This window comes from Belonocnema kinseyi, chromosome 10, assembly GCF_010883055.1.
Source record: "Belonocnema kinseyi isolate 2016_QV_RU_SX_M_011 chromosome 10, B_treatae_v1, whole genome shotgun sequence".
In the NCBI taxonomy this organism is placed as follows: domain Eukaryota; kingdom Metazoa; phylum Arthropoda; class Insecta; order Hymenoptera; family Cynipidae; genus Belonocnema; species Belonocnema kinseyi.
The window spans coordinates 33,329,914-33,344,101 of record NC_046666.1 but is presented as its reverse complement, the minus strand read 5'-3'; the positions used below and the strand labels follow the sequence as shown (position 1 = coordinate 33,344,101).

The following is a 14,188-nucleotide window of genomic DNA, read 5'->3' as shown; positions in this document are numbered from 1 at the left end:
ATAAATTTAGCAAATTTTAAAATTTGCGACAGAAAACTGCCAAATTATAAGTTATCCGATACTGAAAAATTTTCGACACTAGAAAATTATCGATTTTGAATAATTAAAAAACGGTTTTTTAATAAACTATATTTATACATAAATAATGTAATATTTTGATCCGAAATTTCGTTTGTGTTAAATACATTTTTTTAAATGATTGTTTGAATTTGAAATAACAATTATTGAAGAAAAAAACTTGCATTGAGAGATATATTTTTAAATAGTATTTTTAATTTAAACAGTGATCTAGAAAAATACAATAAATAATATTGATTAAAATATAACTGTTTTAATTGTTTAGATTCTGAAAGCTTATAATTTGGGAATTTTCTATTGTCGGGCGTTAATTTTTTTCATATATTCGACAATTTTCTGTCTCGAATTTTATTATTTGGAATTTTCAAATTCAGGAATATTATAAACTGTTCGTAAATTTTCCAATTTGCGATATTTATATCTCGACTGTTTTATAATTTCCGGAATTTTCGATATCTTTAAAACATGTTTCGAATTTTGTAAATTAATAAAAAAAATGTCAAGCATTGTTAGATTGACTTTAAGGATTCACAACATTAATAAATTATGAATGTCAAATATACGTTTTTTAACCAGTTTTAATAGGTCCAGAAAACCGAAAATCAATAACATCGATTTTAGAAAAGCATTAATTTTTCCATGTAGTCATTAAAAGTACATTTTTAAATAGCTTGATCTAATTTCTTATCTAAATCGATGGCTTGTTGTATGTAATTCTAAATTGGATCAGAGATTTTTCTAGACAAAAATATAATTCAATTATGGAAAAAGGGATTTTTGTAAAGAATTATAATTCTGATTTTGAGCAATGAATTTTCCAAAAAAATTACAATTTTTAATTGAAAAATGTAAATTTTTAAAAAGAATTATGATGCTGATTTGCAACAGGGAAATTTCGAAAAGAAATATACTTTTGACATGGAACAGCCAATTTAAAAAAAATTAAAAGCCTGGGAATCGGCCAAAGTCAGGGTCAGGTCACTTTTTAAATATAAAATAACGATAGTCACTTTTTAAAATAAAAATATTTCAAGTCTATACCTATTTATGAATTTTCTTGAATTATTTTGAAAATTTTTAGGGTATCTGAAAAGATTCTCAAATTTTTAAAATAGATTTCCATAATTTTAGTTGATTTCAAAGAGTAACAAATTTTAAGGTATTTAAAAAAAATTCCAAGTATTTTTCAAGAGCTTTAGGTATAAAGTTTCAAGCGATTTCAAAATATTTCCAAGAAAATGCAATATTTTAGGATATTTTAAAACATTCCAAGGAAATTCCGAAATTCTAAAAGATTCAAGGGAATTTTCAAGTGCTTTACAAAGTTTGCAAGGATTTCGAAAGATTTTTAAGGATTTAATATCTTTTTACTTTGAAAGTTCTCAAGTAATTTTAAAGACATGTAAAAAGTTTGAAGGCATTTAAAAATATTTCAAAGGATATTCAAATATTTTAGGGTATTTTTAAAGATTTCAAGAGATTTACAAAGTTAATTCAAGTGAAAATTTAACTATTACATTTTTTAAAATTAAGTGCAATTTTGTTATATATAGTATTATTATTATTTTTTAAATATTTATTTTAGTTGAAAATTCCATTATTTTTTAGAAAATGTATACATTTTGTTAAAAAAATCGTCTTTTTTGGTAGAAAATTAAACTTCTTTTTTTAATCATGTATTCCACTTAAATATTCATTTCCTTGAAAATGTGTCTTTTAAAGTTTTAGTTAGTTAAATATTCATTATTTTATTTTAGAATTCTTTTTTTTTTAATTGTTTTTTTTTGTGTGGAAAATTAATTTTTTTAACTGCAAATGTAACTTCCATTTTTGTTGACAATTAATTATTTTAATTAAAAAATTCAACTAATTTTTTTTTAATTTGTCTTTTTTATATCAAAATTCAACTGTTTCAGTGAAAATTGATGTATATTCTTGATAAATAATCTTTTTTGATAGAAAATTAATATTTTGTATTATAATTCATATCTTCGGCTAGAAATTGAATTATCACAGTAAAGTGTTCAATTGGAACATTTATTTTTTTGTTGCAAATAAAACTAATTGATTGAGAGTTTAACTTTTTTGTTAAAATTTCATTTTTTGGTTTAAAATTCAACTATTTCAGTTAAGAAATTCCCATTTTAGTTGAAAATTCATCAGATTGGTTGAAAAATTAATTTTTCATCTGAAAATTCAACTTTTTCGTTTTCGTTTTTCATTTAGTCTTTTTTAGCTAAAATGTATCTATTACTGATTTTTTTTATTTGAGAATGTAACTACTTGCTTGAGAATTCATGGATTTGGTTAAAATATCGTAATTTTTGGTAGAAAATTAATCTTCTTGTTTGAAAATTGATTTTTTTGTTGTTGAAAATTTAATTATTTCTGTTAAATATTCATAATTTTAGTTGAAATATCATCAGTTCGATTTAAAATTGATTTTTTTAAAGTGAAAATTCAACTATTCTATTAAAAAAATTAATTTACATTTTATTTATTGTTATTTATTATTATTTTACACCTATTTTGTTATTTTTATTATTCTTAATTTTTTTATACCATTTTTTATTGAAAATTGATCTTTTTTAGTATAAAATTAAATTCTTTTGTAGTAAATTCATATATTTTGTTAAAAAATCGTATTTTTTTGTGGAAAATTAATCTTCTTGTTTGAAAATTGAAGTATTCCACATAAATAATCATTTTTGGAAAATTTGTCCTTTTGGTTGAATAATTTCACTATTCCAGTTAAAGATTCATAATTTTAGTTGAAAGTTCATCAGTTTTGTTGAAAATTAATTTTTTCATCTGAAAATTTAACTATTCCATTTTTTGTTTAAAATTAATCTTTTGAAGTTAAAAATTCAACTATTTAGTTTGTTAAAAAACCGTTTTTTTTTGTTTCGGAAAAAATGAATTTTGTTTGAAAATGTATTTTTAAGTTGAAAATGTAAGTACTCCAGTTAAATATTTATCATTTTTAATGAAAATTCATTTTGTTGGTTGAAAATAAAACAGCTTGGTTGAAAGTTAAACTCTTTGGTTAAAGATTTTTTGTTGCAAAATAAATTTTTGTTACTGGCAATTTAATTATTAAATTTTTTGGTTCAAAATTGATCTTTTTTAGTTGAAAATTCAACTATTTGGATGAAAATCGCCTTTTTTTAGTTGCAAATTAAAACATTTGCTTAGGAATTAATATATTTAATTTAAAAAATCGTATTTTTTGTAGGAAATTAATATTTTTGGTTAGAAATTCACCCATCTTATTAAAAATTTAATATAGTATCCACATTACTTTTACCTAAATAAGCACTGAATTTTAAGAATATGACGATAAAGTAAAAATTTGTTTGAATTATTATTCAAATTTACGGACTTTCGAGACAAATTCAAGAAATGATTCATTATGTTTTTACGGTTATTTAATTATTTAATTAATCGCTTGTGCTAATATATTTAAAAATACCTTGTAATATCATAGTAAAAGCTTCTAAAATTATAGAAATTTAAATTTTTATTAATTTAAAAAAAAATGATTTAACGTAAAAATTGACCAGACAAAACTGTTCTAAAATCAAAAAATAAATATCTAAAAAAACGTTCAAAGTAAATAGTAATTTCAAATGGGAAATATTAAAAAATAAAAAAATTTATAATCCAGGAACTTGAAAATTAAACAAATCCGAACTTCATTTAAGGCTAAACAAATTTAGCCGCAAAGAATAGTCATATTAAAACTTTTTTGTACTTATAGCCTTAAAAATTTATATTAATTAAGTAAATTTAATCGTTTAGAAGTTTACCATTTTTAAATTGTGAATTAACTTTTAAAAATTCAAGCAATATAATTTTAGTTAATTTTAGATTTATATATTCTCAATTGTTTGGTTTCAATTTTAACCGTCCAAACTTTCTGGTTTCTTAAATTTTTAAATTCTTCGAAATTTTTCGAATTCGTACAGTATCAAAATGAATTCAAAACAAAGAAATTTTAAAACAATTTCAAAAAATTCAAGCCTTAAAAATGAGCAGCTTTTAGAACCAGGCATTGAATATTGAAGATTTTTATTTGTTATATTTTTCAATTTTAAAAGTTTCGGAATTGAAATTTTTTATCTTTAACGGTGAAAAGAAAGGTGAATTTATTTTTTATTTAAGAACAATGTATCCAATAAATTTTTATGTTAAATCATAATTGTTATATTCTAATAAAATTTTAGATTTCTAGAGTTTCAGAAGCTTTCATTTTGAATGATTCAATTTAGTTTTCAATTTCAAATTGTTTAATTTTAATCGTTTCTAATTGAAATCTATGAAGATTCAAACAAAATTTGTCAATTTGAATTTCTTCCTAAAGAAACAATCAAAATTTAAAAATTGGTAAAAAAGCTTTTGTTAACAAAATTTTCAATTTAAAATCAACTCGATTGTGTAACGGTAGCGAGACATGGACTTATCAAGAAAAAGATAAGAGTAAAATTAACGCAATTGACATGAGATTCATGCGCATAATAAGCGGGAAATCCCTAATGGACAAAGTAAGTAACGAGATAATTCTAAAAGAGTGTGGTGCAGAAGAGACGCTAGTAGACACATGGGAAAGAAATCGGTTAAGATGGTTCGGACATGATGATTGCCTCTGTTTTCTTTTGTTTTTGGCATGATATATAATATATATATATATATAATTTTTTAATATATTTTGTTCAAAATTCAATTATTTCGGCGAAAATTAACCAACGTTGTAGAGAATTCAACGATTTTGGTGTTAAAAATTTAATTTTATTGTTGAGAATTAGTTTTTTGTTTGTTTAAAATCAATTTTTTGACTGTAATTTTAACTGTTCAATTCTTAGATTTTATCGATCAAAGAATTCATCACTGTCTCATAATGTCCAATATTGGGAATTTGGATCAGCAAATCGCGAGTTTACAAATTAACCATGGAGACGGCAATATCGAAACCGTTAAATCGGGTAAAAAGGTGGGACCTGCCGTTCCTCCAAAGCCAAAAAAATCACAGCCTCAGGTCAGTACTCTTTATATTATTTTTTTATTAGAAAATACCAATAAAATTATACAATAATATATTATATTTATGCACACCCTTTTTCAACACTGGGACTCAACTGGTAATTTTTTACTGAAAATCCCTTTTTGTCTCTCACATTTTGTGGATTTAATATTGCATTTACGAAATATTTTTGGCTTCAATGCTTTTCTAGTTAATTTAAAAAAAATATTTCCAGGCCTCGGACGCAATTATTTTTCAGCTAATTTATTTTATTATAAAAATTATTTCTGAGTGTCTCAACATTATTGATAAAAAAGAAAATTTAAATAATCATTATTTTTTAATATTCGGAAATAATTCTTAATTCTGTTCTCAATATTTTAGGATCAAACTTTAATTAATTTGAAGGTTTGAAGATAATTAAATTTTTTCTTACGATTCCGGAAAAAAATCTGAATTTTTTTTTGCATAAAAAACTTTTTTGCTTAAAAAGAAATATTTCGGAAAAGAAAGTAGAAGATTTCAAAGCAAAAAATTTCAATTTCGTGAGTTTACAAAATTTTAGAAAAAAATCAGGTAAGTTTAAGAGATATTATGGAGATTTTTGTACATTTCTGACAAAAAAGTTCGAAGCTTTTTAATTTCTGGAAAGTTTTTTATAATTTTTTTAAAATTAATATTAAGAGGAAACTTAAAAAGATGTCAAAAAATTACAAAAGATTCTGAATATTTCAAAATCAAATTTGGAGGATTTAAAAATAATTCAAGTTAATAAAAAAAAATTCTTAAGATTGCTAGGAATATTTAAAGTGATCCTTTATCTTTAAAAATTACTATAAAGAGAATATGTAGAAAAATTTGAAAACAGTACAAAATATTTCCATAATTCTCAAAAATGAATCTGGAAAATATGAAAAAAAATTTTGGAATAATTTTTGTCGATTTAAAAGATATTTAGTTTTTTCTTTAATTTTGTAGGGATTAAAAATATTTAAAAAATTAAAGATTTCCGAAAATTTGGAACAAATTCTTACACTTTTTCCTACAGTTATTTCAAACTTTTATTATTTATTAAGAAACATATTTTCCTTCAAATTATAATTAGTCTAGAACTTTTTTTTTATTTTTCACTGGAAAATCTTTTTTGGATGCAAATTCAACTATTTTGTTGAAAGTTCGTTTCTTTTGGTATAAATCTCATAAATTAAATTAAAATATTTTTTAGCTGAGGATTCAATTATTTTATTGAAAATTTGTCTTTTTCGATGGTTTTTTTTTAGTTGAAAATTAATGATTGTTTTTACTGAAAATTTAATTGAACTAATGCTCTTAATTATTCCAAAATTTTAATTTAAAATTCATTTCTGTGGTTGAACATTATTTTTTTTTAAATAAAAATTTAACTATTCAATTTTTGGATAAAAATGTATCTTTTTTAGTTGAAAATTTATATGTTTTATTGAAAATTCATCTTTTATGTTAGAAAGTTAATATTTTTGGTTGAAAATTAATCTGTTACAGTTACAGATTCATATTTTTTAAATTAGAAATCTAACTATTCTAGTTCTAGATTCATCATTTTAATAGGAAATTCATCAGTTTGGTTAAAAGTGAACTAATTTGTTGAAAATTTATTGTTTTTTTGTTATCGAAAATTCAACTGTTTAGTTTAAAGTTGATCTTTTTGGGAGAAAATTAATCTCATTTGTTGCAAAATAAAACTTTAAAGTTAAATATTCTTCATTTTAGTCTAAAGTTAATCTTTTTAGTTAAGAATTTACATTTTTGGCTGAAAATTAATTTTATTTTTACTAGAAATTTAATTTAACTGTTGTGCTTAAATGTTCCAACATTTTAACTTAAAATTCATTTCTGTGGTTGAACATTAATTTTTTTAAATAAAAATTAAACTATTCAATTTTTGAAAAAATTGATCTTTTTCAGTTGAAAATTTATATGTTTTATTGAACTTTCGTCTTTTTTGTTAGAAAGTTAATCTTTTTGTTTGGAAAGTTAACTATTCCAGTTAAATAATCTTCATTTCAATCTAAAGTTATTCTTTTTAGTTAAGAATTTACATTTTTGTAGAAAATTTTTATTTTTTTTACTTTAAATTTAAATAATCTAGTTGAATATTCCATAATTTTAGTTGAAAATTCATCTCCTTGGTTTAAAAATAACTTTTTTTGTACTATAAATTAAATTATTTAATGTTTGGTTGAAAATGTGTGTTTTCTTGTTGAAAACTCGTTTATTTTTTTGAAATTTCGTCTTTTGTGATCGAAAATTAATCTTTCTGTTTAAAAAATCGTGTTTATGTATTATAAATCGAATATTCCAGGTAAGGGTTCATCATTTTAGCTAAATAAATATAAATAAGTATAAAAATATAAATATTAAAAATATATATAAATATAAAAAATATAAATTTATAAATATAAATATAGTTAAATATGCATAATTTTAGTTGAAAATTAGTTTTTTCTTTCGTTGAAAAATTTCTTTTTAACTGAGAATTTAACTATTATATTTTCCGCTAAAAATTTATAAATCAACTATTTGGTTAAAAAATTATCTTTTACTGTTAAAAATTCAACTATTTGGTTGAAAATTGGTATAATAATAATAATTATTATTATTATTAAAAAAGTATTTATTCATTTTTGGAATTATGCGACTTTTTTGCGACCAAGTTTGACCCCGGAGCGCAATTTTTCAGAAAGAAATCTCTGAACAAATAAAAAAAATATTATACAAATATTAATATTTTTAGAATTATTAAAATTTTTGGAAAACAACAAAATTCGACGTTACTAGACTCAGAATTTTATTATCTTTCGCTTGTCTTACGAAATAAAATTCATATTAATAAAAAAAATTACGTTACGTCAGCATCAGTTTCAAAAATAAGTGTCTACATAATTACCGATTAATATTTTTTTTAAATTATATTTTTATTTTTAATTTCTCAAAAGATTCCGAGGCCTGTCGCTAAAATAACAAATTATGAACTCTTTTTTTGCAGTTAATCTTTAGTTTCTCACAAACCAGCGCAATTATCTGCTAAAAAAAAAAAAGATTAAATAGATTAATTTTTGTAAAGGTACCGCAAAGTTATACAATAAAGGCAGCCTCGATTCCGTCGTACAGTACCGTTTTGAACAATACCGGTTCAAACGAGAAAGCCGCGAACATTTATATGAATTCGCCAACTCCTTATGCAGCCTTGAAGCTCGAAAAAAATGAATTTACGTGTCCGGCGCCGACAAATGGCGGCGGCAAGCCGGCCAAATTTTACCAGAACAACGAGAACTTTTACACGAATCAGGAGGAGAAGTTTGAGCCAAAGTATAGTTATGATGACAAACATTTTTATTCGAATGTTGGGAATATTGCCGCGCCGCAGGTGCCCGTTGACGATAGATCGGCCGGTGCGGGAAAAAATGCCCTCTATAGCAATGTCGTTGAGTCGACAATGCCGATTTCTATTCCACATTCCTCGAAGCAGGAAAAGGATTTAGTCTACAGCAACATTCAGTGGAACACGAAACCGGAAAATACCTACTCCAACATTCCTGGCGGTCACAGCACGGGTAATTATTTCAATTATAGGCCTTTTTTAAAAATTATTTATAAGGATTTAACTATTTTGATTGTATTTTGGCAAAAAAAATTGCTCTTTATCTACTTTTTCTTTTCAGCTTAAATAGATAAGACTCTTGATTTTTCTATTTTATTTTGTTAGTTCTAAAATTCTGTACTCACCATAATTTTTAATGATTTTTAACACTTTTTCACATGTGCAATCATTCTCTATTATCCCATTTAGTAATTTCCTTTTTTTAAAATTTTATTTTGAATCAGTTCTTCCTATTTCCATTCAATTCCGTCCCCTATTTTCCCATTATTTCCCCTTCTTTTTCCCTCGCCTTACCTAATTCTTCTCTCCTAATTTCTCCTCCATTCCCCTTCTGGGAAAAAGGTACGACGATTCGTAGTAGTTTAGGTAATTCAAATAGTTTGCAATTATTTTGTTGAGAATTAATTTTCCTAATAGAAAATTAATCTTTTTTTAGTTGAAAGTTCCTTGCCATTTATTATAATATCCATTTTTTGCTTAAAAATTTTAATTATGTTGTTGGATTTTTTTAAAATAATTATTGTTGTTGAAAATTTAACTGTTACACTTTTGATTCAAAATTAATCTTTCCTTATTCCAAATTCATGTATTTCATTGAAAATTCGTAATTTTAGATAAAAAAAAGCGTTTTTGTTGAAAATTCATGATTCTGATTAAAAATTCAACTATTTCGCGGAAAATTAATTTACTTTGTAGAGAAATCAACAATTTTCTTGTTGAAAATTTATTTCTATTGTTGAAAATTATTTTTTTTTAGTTTAAAATCAATTTTTAGTTGTAAATTAGTGTTTCTTAATTTTAAAATTATTCTTTTTTAGTTGGTAATTCATATATTTTATTGATAAGTCGTATTTTTAGATTAAAAAAAATAAGCGCCTTTGTTGAAAATTCATGATTTTAGTTAAAAATTCAACAATTTCGTTGAAAAATAACCTACTTTGTAGAGAATTCAACAATTTTGTTGTTGAAAATTACTATTTTTTGGTTTAAAATCAATTTTTTAACTGTAATATTAACTATTCAATTTTTAGTTGAAAACTGATCTTTTTTAATTGAAATGTTAACCATTTTCTTAAAAATTCACTTTTTTTTTTGTTAAAAATTCATTTTTTTAACTGAAAACTATTACATTTTTGATTTAAAATTGATCTTTTTGAATTGGAATATTAATGATTTTCTTCAAAATTCTTTTTTTTTTGTTGAGAATTGATCTATTTCACTTTTAGTTCAAAATTTATCCTTTTTATTAGTTGAAAATTCATGTATTTTATTTAAAATTCGTATTTTTACGTAGAAAATTCAATTTCATTGTTGAAAATTCAACTATTCATGAAAAAATGAATCTACTTTGTACAAAATTTAACAATTTTGATATAAAATCCATTTTTTGCTTAAAAATTTTATTATATTGTTGGATTTCTTTTATTTTAAATTAATTTGTTAAACTAATTTAACTATTCTGTTTTTAGTTAAAAATATATCTTTTTTTGTTGTTGAAAATTGAAGTGTTACACTTTTCGTTAAAAATTAATCTTTTATTAAATTGAAATTTTTTGGTAAATAAATTGGTATTTTTAGGTAAAAAAAAAATAAGCGCATTTTTTTTTAAATTCATGATTTTTGTTCAAAATCCAATTATTTCGGCGAAAATTAACCAACGTTGTAGAGAATTCAACGATTTTGGTGTTAAAAATTTAATTTTATTGTTGAGAATTAGTTTTTTGTTTGTTTAAAATCAATTTTTTGACTGTAATTTTAAATGTTCAATTCTTAGTTGAAAATTTTGATTTTTTAGTTGAATATTGATCTTTTTTAATTGAAATATTAGCTATTTTCTTGATAAATTCACTTTTTTGTTGAAAATTAATTTTTTTTACTGAAAAACATTACACTTTTGGTTCGAATTTGATTTTTTTTTAGTTGAAAATTCGTATTTTTAGGTAAAAAAAATAAGCTTCTTTGTTGAAAATTCACGATTTTAGTTAAAAATTCAACTATTTCGGGGATAATTAATCTACCTTATAGGGAATTGGACAATTGTATTGTTAAATTTTTTTTTTGTTTGTTTAAAATCAATTTTTGTTATGAAATCCATTTTTTTCTTAAAAATTTAATTATATTGTTGGATTTTTTAAAATTAATTTTTCAAAGTGAAAATTTGACTACTCCATTTTTATTTCAAAATTGACCTTTTTTTTGTTGAAAATTACACTATTACATTTTTTATTCAAAATTGATCTTTTTTATTCAAAATGTATGTATTTCATTGAAAATTCGTATTTTTAGGTAAAAAAAAGCGTTTTTGTAGAAAATTTATGATTCTGATTGAAAATTGAACTATTTTGGGGGGAAATTAATCTACTTTGTAAGGAATTCAACAATTTTGTTGTTAAAAATTTAATTGTATTGCTAAAAATTAGTTTTTTTGTTAGTTAAAAATCAATTTTTTAACTGAAATTTTAACAGTTCAATTTTTAGTTGAAAAATGATATTTTTTAGTTAAAGATCCAACTATTTCAGGGAAAATTAACCTACTTTATAGGGGATTCGACATTTTTGTTGTTGAAAATTTAATCATATTGTTGAAAATTATTTTTTTTGTTGCTTAATATCAATTTTTTAACTGAAAATTTAACCATTCAACTTTTTGTGAAAAATTGGTATTTTTAAATTAAAAAATAATCTTTTTCATTTGGAATAATAATGATTTTCTCAAAAATTCACTTTATTTGTTGAAAATTAATTTGCTCAGGTAAAAATTGATATATTCCACTTTTAGTACAAATTTATCTTTTTTAATTGGGATATTGATGATTTTCTTGAAAATTCGTTTTTTTGTTTTTGTTGAAAATTAATTTACTTAACTGAAAATTGATCTGGTTCACGTTTGGTTCAAAATTAATCTTTTTTTAGTTGAAATTTTATGTATTTTATTGAAAATTCTTATTTTTAGGTATAAAATTAAACTTCTTTGTTGAAAATTCAACTGTTCCTGAAAAAATGAATCAAAGTTGTACAAATTCCACAATTTTGTTGTAAAATCCATTTTTTGCTTAAAAATTTAATTATATTGTTGGATATTTCTTTTGTTTAAAATTAAAGTTTTTAACTGAAAATTTAACTATTCCATTTTTGGTTGAAAATTGATATTTTTTAGTTGAAAACTGAACTATTAGAATTTTGGTTCGAAATTAACCTTTTTTATTTCAAAGTTCATGTGTTTGATTAAAAAAATCGTGTTTTTAGGTAAAAAAATAATCGTCTTTGTTGAAAATTCATAATTCTGATTAAAAATTCAACTATTTCGGGGGAAATTAATCTACTTTGTAGGCACTTCGACAATTTTTTTCTTGAAAATTTAATTGCATTGTTGAAAATTATTAATATTTTGATTTAAAATCAATTTTTTAACTGTAATATTAACCATTAAATATTTAGTTAAAAATTGATATTTTTTAGTTGAAAATTGTTTTTTTTTTTAATTGAAATGTTAACCAATTTCTTCAAAATTCACTTTTTTTGTTGAAAATTAATTTTCTTAATTAAAAAATATTACACTTTTGGTTCAAAATTGATCTTTTTTATTCGAAAATTCGCATTTTTAGGTAGAAAAAGCGTTTTTGTTGAAAATTCATGATTCTGATTGAAAATTCAACTATTTTGGAGACAATTAATTCACTTTGTAAGGAATTCAACAATTTTGTTGTTGAAAGTTTAACTATATTGTTGAAAATTAGTTTTTTTTTGGTTAAAAATCAAATTTTTCACTGAAAATTTAACTATTCAATTTTTAGTTGAAAATTTATATTTTTCAATTGAAAATTAATTTTTTAATTGAAATCTATTTTTAAATAAAAACAACACTTTTGGTTCAAAATTGACATTTTTTAGTTGAAAATTCATGTATTTTATTGAAAATTAGTAGTTTTTGTTGGTTAAAAATCAAAATTTTCACTAAAAATGTAACTATTCAATTTTTTGTTGAAAATTTATATTCTTTAATTGAAAATTAATTTTTTTAACTGAAATCTATTTTTAAATAAAATTAACACTTTTGGTTCAAAATTTTCCATTTTTAGATTGAAAATTTAATTGTATTGTTGGATATTTGTTTTGTTTAAAATTAATGTTTTAAACTCAAATTTAGCTGTTCCATTTTTAGTTAAAAATTTATCTTTTTTTTGTTCAAAATTGAACTGTTACATGTTTGGTATACAATGATTTTTTTTAATTCAAAATTCATGTATTTCATTAAAAATTTGTATTTTTAGTTAAAAAAAAGCGTTTTTGTTGAAAATTCATGATTATGATTGAAAATTCAACTATTTTGGGGATAATTAGTCTACTTTGTAAGGAATTCAACCATTTTGTTGTTGAAATTTTAACTATATTATTTAAAATTAATTCTTATTTGTTTGTTTAAAATCCAATTTTTAACTGAAAAGTTAGCTACTTATTCTTTACGTGAAAATTGATCTTTTTCCATTGAAATGTACACGATTTTCTTGAAAATTCCTTTTTTTTTGTCGAAAATTAATGTTATTAACTGAAAACTATTACACTTTTGATTCAAAATTAATTTTTTTAAATTTTAAATTCATTTATTTCATTGAAAATTCGAATTTTTAGGTAGAAAAATAATCTTCTTGGTTAAAAATTCATAATTCTGATTAAAAATTCAAATATTTCGGGAAAAATTCTTTTAATTTCTAGAGAATTCAACAATTTTCCTGTTTAAAATTTAATTCTATTCTTGAAAATTATTTTTTTTTGGTTTAAAATCCATTTTTTATCTGTAGATTTCACTATTCAATTTTTAGTTAATAATTGATCTTTTTTAATTGAAATGTTAACGATTTTCTTGAAATTTCGCTTTTTTTGTTGAAAATTAATATTCTTAATTGAAAACTATTACACTCCTGCTTCAAAATTGATCTTTTTTAGTTGAAAATTCAAGTATTTGATTGAAAATTCGTATTTTTAGGTAGAAAATTTGTCTCCTTTCGTTAAAAATTCATGACTTTGGTGCAAAATTCAACTATTTTGGGAAAAAAAATCTACTCTGTAAGGAATTCAAAAATTTTGTTGTTGAAAATTTAACTATATTGTTGAAAATTAGTTTTTTGTTTGTTTAAAATCAATTTTTTAACTGAAAATGTAGCTAATCATTTTTAAATTGAAAATTGATATTTTCTAGTTTAAAATTTTATCTTTCTTAATTGAAATGTTAATAATTTTCTTGAAAATTCGGTTTTTAGTTTGAAAATTAATTTTCTTAACTGAAAATTGATTTGTTCTACATTCGGTTCAAAATTGATATTTTTGTTGTTGAAAATCCATGTATTTTATCGATAATTCATATTTTTCGCTTGAAAATTTAACTATTTTGTTGCAAATTAAATTTTTATTGGATTGAAAATTAATTTTTTAACTAAATTTTATATTTTCAA

The 14,188-nt window shown here is 21.8% G+C and overlaps 2 protein-coding genes across 2 annotated transcripts in view; one reads left to right on the top strand and one right to left on the bottom strand.

The window, feature by feature from the left end:
- LOC117181070 (lipoma-preferred partner homolog) overlaps nt 1-14,188 on the top strand; it is a 30,722-nt gene that overhangs the window by 8,395 nt on the left and 8,139 nt on the right. Inside the window, exons 2-3 of the mRNA XM_033373638.1 lie at nt 4,941-5,113; nt 8,202-8,691. Coding sequence (XP_033229529.1) covers nt 4,976-5,113; nt 8,202-8,691 — 628 coding nt within the window. The 5' untranslated portion in view covers nt 4,941-4,975. The remainder of the gene's footprint in view (nt 1-4,940; nt 5,114-8,201; nt 8,692-14,188) is intronic.
- LOC117181071 (DNA repair and recombination protein RAD54B-like) overlaps nt 1-14,188 on the bottom strand; it is an 89,682-nt gene that overhangs the window by 67,575 nt on the left and 7,919 nt on the right. The window lies entirely within an intron of this gene.